General features: G+C 43.9%; 1 protein-coding gene across 1 annotated transcript; it reads right to left on the bottom strand.

The window, feature by feature from the left end:
* Positions 1 to 2170: 2170 nt before the first annotated feature.
* Positions 2171 to 3328, bottom strand: TEOVI_000875500 (mitochondrial carrier protein, putative; the record flags this gene model as incomplete). The annotated part of the gene is made up of 1 exon (XM_067223204.1): positions 2171 to 3328. One exon carries the CDS (start codon positions 3326 to 3328, stop codon positions 2171 to 2173), a length of 1158 nt encoding a protein of 385 aa, XP_067079305.1.
* Between the last annotated feature and the right edge of the window lie 154 nt (positions 3329 to 3482).

Genomic DNA, 3482 nt, shown 5'->3' with positions numbered 1-3482 from the left:
TTTCTTTTCTTTTCTTTTTTACCTTGTTCTTTCTTTCTTTCTTGTTTTTGTATGCTCTTTTGTTTTCTTGAGTCCACCTCACCGTGGCCTCTCTTCAAAAAATAGGTTATTGTGAGTATATATATATATATATATATTTTTTAATAAATATATACGCTGTTGAATGTCAAACACAACCTCCTTCTCTTTTTTTCTTTTTCTTTTTTTGCTCCCCTTCCAATTCTTAACTTCCAGCTGGCACTTCTCTTTTTTTTTTTTAACTTATATTTCCTTTACCCTCTTCTCCTTCGCCACGTGTTCTTCCAGCCACAGTTTAGTTGCACGAGGCCACGTGTCTCTGCCCTAAGAAGAAAGAAGGAAAAGAAAGAAAAAAGTGACGTGTGATGTTGTCACGTTTGTTTTTATTTCAGCTTTCTTCTCTCTTTTTTTTTTGCGCTTTTCTCCCACCTACTTTTGTTGCCTTTGAATACAATTTAGCACTTTTACATACGACTAAATGACAGTATTTGTCAAGGAAGAAAAAAAGAGGAGAAAGGAAGAGGAGAGGAGAGTAATTAGTGAAGTAGTTACATGCAACATCTAGACAAATTTATACATTTCCGATTATTTTATTTTATTTTATTTTTTGCATCCTTCCACCCCGTCATCCATCCATTCCGCATGTTTCCTTTTTTTTTTTCCTCCCTCTCTTTCTCTTTGTTTAGAGGACGAGTCTCATCGCAAGAGTGCAATACACTCGAGAAGTGGGAAACACAAACACAAACACAAAAAAGAAAAAAAGAAAACAGAAAGAAGGGAAGTAATGGAAAGAAAGAATATCGACCACAGTTTCGTTTGGTGAACTGCGTGCATACATGTGGTGCGACAAAAGGCACATGCACACACACACATGCACACACATAAAAAAAAAAAAGAAAAAAAACGGAACCGTAGACACAAGGAGGAGGAGGATAATAATAATAATAACAATAAAAGTCATAAAACTTTATTATCCGTCTCCATACGCTCCCCTCCTTTTTTTCTTTTCTTCCTCATTCCCACTTTCCGTTTTATCTGATTGCACTTTAAATAATATTAAGTTTGTCTGTTGTTTCTTCACCTTCAGACATCTCCAGCTATCATACAGAAACATACACAGAAACAAACACAACCTCTTCACTATTCTTTCACACAAATGACGGTACGCTGTTGGTCAGTCCGATCAAGTTAATAAAGAGAGAAAAATAAGTTTCATCAGCATCAACAACACCGCCATCAACACAAAAAACAAAAAACAAAAAACAAAAAACAAAAACATCAACAACAAAAACAACATCAACACACAACGAACGAGGACAGGTTAGGCCACTGGGGGGGGGGGGCGGAGGACTTGCGAAAAGTAGTAGAAGGGAAGGTGGGAAAAGCTGAAAAGAAGAAAGAAAAAGAAAACACAACGCGACCGGCGCGCAGCAACGTGATCTAAAGTGTGTGTGCATGTGGCAAACAAACTATCGGCATCAGTAACCAAAACAGAAAGTGGGTGAGGCGTGAGAGAAAAAAGACGAAACGGCAATAAGTGATCCCGAAGTGAGGTAAGTGGGCTCAAGTGCACACGACGATATGATGCCACGCTTAATGAGAAAAACACCCCGAAGGAGAACAACAGCGACAACAACAACAATAGAAAAGGATGAAAAACAAAACCCGTATTTACATCCCTCCTACTCCCCACAAAAGCCGTACGAATCACCACATCGCGATACATGGAAATGATGATACCTCTTATTCCCTTACCATTTATGCACCGAACCCACTTTCTGTTTGTTGTTTGTTGTTCCATCTCCACTCCTTCTTTTCCTTATTCCAACGGCTTCCACCGTTCCTGCCACGGCGGCAGTTTAATTACTGCGCCTCGTATTCCCTTCCATTGATTCGGCATCAAATATAGCAGCGGAACCTCCCCACAGCACTCCTCATTTCCCCTACGCATGCATGCATGTGTATGCGTATGTTTATGTCTGCGCACGTCTGTGTGTGTGTCTGTGCATCTTCCATAGCTTCTTTTTTTCCATGTAGTTTTGGCAATCCCAACAAGCAAGCGAATTCAAAAGCGACGCCCAATTAAACGGGCACACCACTCGCTGCCACACAACTGCATCCGGCCTCCTGCTTATTCTTTTCCCTCTCCCATTTAGTCATCACCGACCAAAATGCTCTGAACCTTTTCGAATACAACAAACATGGAAGCACTGGCTGGCACTGCCTTCAGATAGTTCGCTGATATGCCTGAGAATAGGGATCCTACACCTTTCGTTCTAACCATCTTCACGAAACAGTCAGTCATGCCTTTATATTTCACTGCACGTCCGTTGGTGCCCTGCGTTTGCAGTCGGGTCCGCACGACGTTGAGTGGATATGATACCGTTTGTGCAAACATGGAGGCGAACATACTAACGGCAGCCGTTTCAATGGAGGAAAGAGATGAATCGTGACGGCTCATACCGTAATTATTCATCCTGTACATTATCATCTGCTGCTGTGCAGTAGAATAGATACCGACTTCTAATCCGCGGTAGATGAAGATTCCCACCATATTGGGGGTGAGACCACGATAGAAGCCAGAAATTCCACTATTTTTGTACGTGTCATATATCACCTGCCGCATGCCGCCCGGGTACTCCGACCTCCTCGAAACGGCCATGCGTGTTTTGATTACTTCAAGAGGATACAGCGTAAGCTGCGCACCAAACCCTGCCCAGGCGCCAATGAGGAAGTTTAGAAGTATGCGCGGAATGCTGGTGAGCGTAAACCAGCGGTTAAGTGGGGCCGGTAACACAGATACCGTAGACAAATCATATGCAATAGGCTCCGAGCCCGTTGCCTTCATTGCGGCCTCCCACTCCGTTACGCGGGCCGTTTCTTCATCTAAACTGTCCTCGTAAAGCGACAGGAAGTACCGACGGAGTGTAAAAACTAAGGCAAACTCCGGACCCGCCTTGAGGCAGTTTACCCCGTTCCCGCGCCAGAAAGCGGACCACCCGCCATCATTCCGAATTAAGTGAAAGACGTCAATTAGTTGTGCCGGTCTAAGAAGCGACTTTTTTCCAGTGCCACTCACAAGATGACCCTCCTGAACAATAATCTTGATGCGGTCCAAGGGGGCTGTCAGTGTGCGACTACATGCGCCCGCCACACCACCTGCAACAAAAGTAGCTGCTGTTGTGTACGAGTCTCGCTTCACGTGCATGTGCTGTTCCTTTGCCTTTTCGTGGCCTACAGTCATAGCTTCCGATCCCGTGATATTTTGAGCACTTGCACCACTACTGCAGTCTGCTACTTCAACCCCCATATGCACGTTTTCGGTGACGCTTGCGCGCAACAGTTTCTTTTATCTCTCACTTCTGTCGTTAGGGAAAGCTTCTGTGTGGAGCAAAGACGTTGACACGTAGGCAACCTCCCGCTGCTTTTTGTTCCTAGATATGAAATGGCGCCCTCTCTTCGCC

This window comes from Trypanosoma equiperdum (assembly GCF_001457755.1).
Source record: "Trypanosoma equiperdum strain OVI genome assembly, contig: ctg_1788, whole genome shotgun sequence".
Taxonomy (NCBI): domain Eukaryota; phylum Euglenozoa; class Kinetoplastea; order Trypanosomatida; family Trypanosomatidae; genus Trypanosoma; species Trypanosoma equiperdum.
Note: the sequence above shows the minus strand (reverse complement) of the source record. Positions and strands in the feature narration are given on the sequence as shown.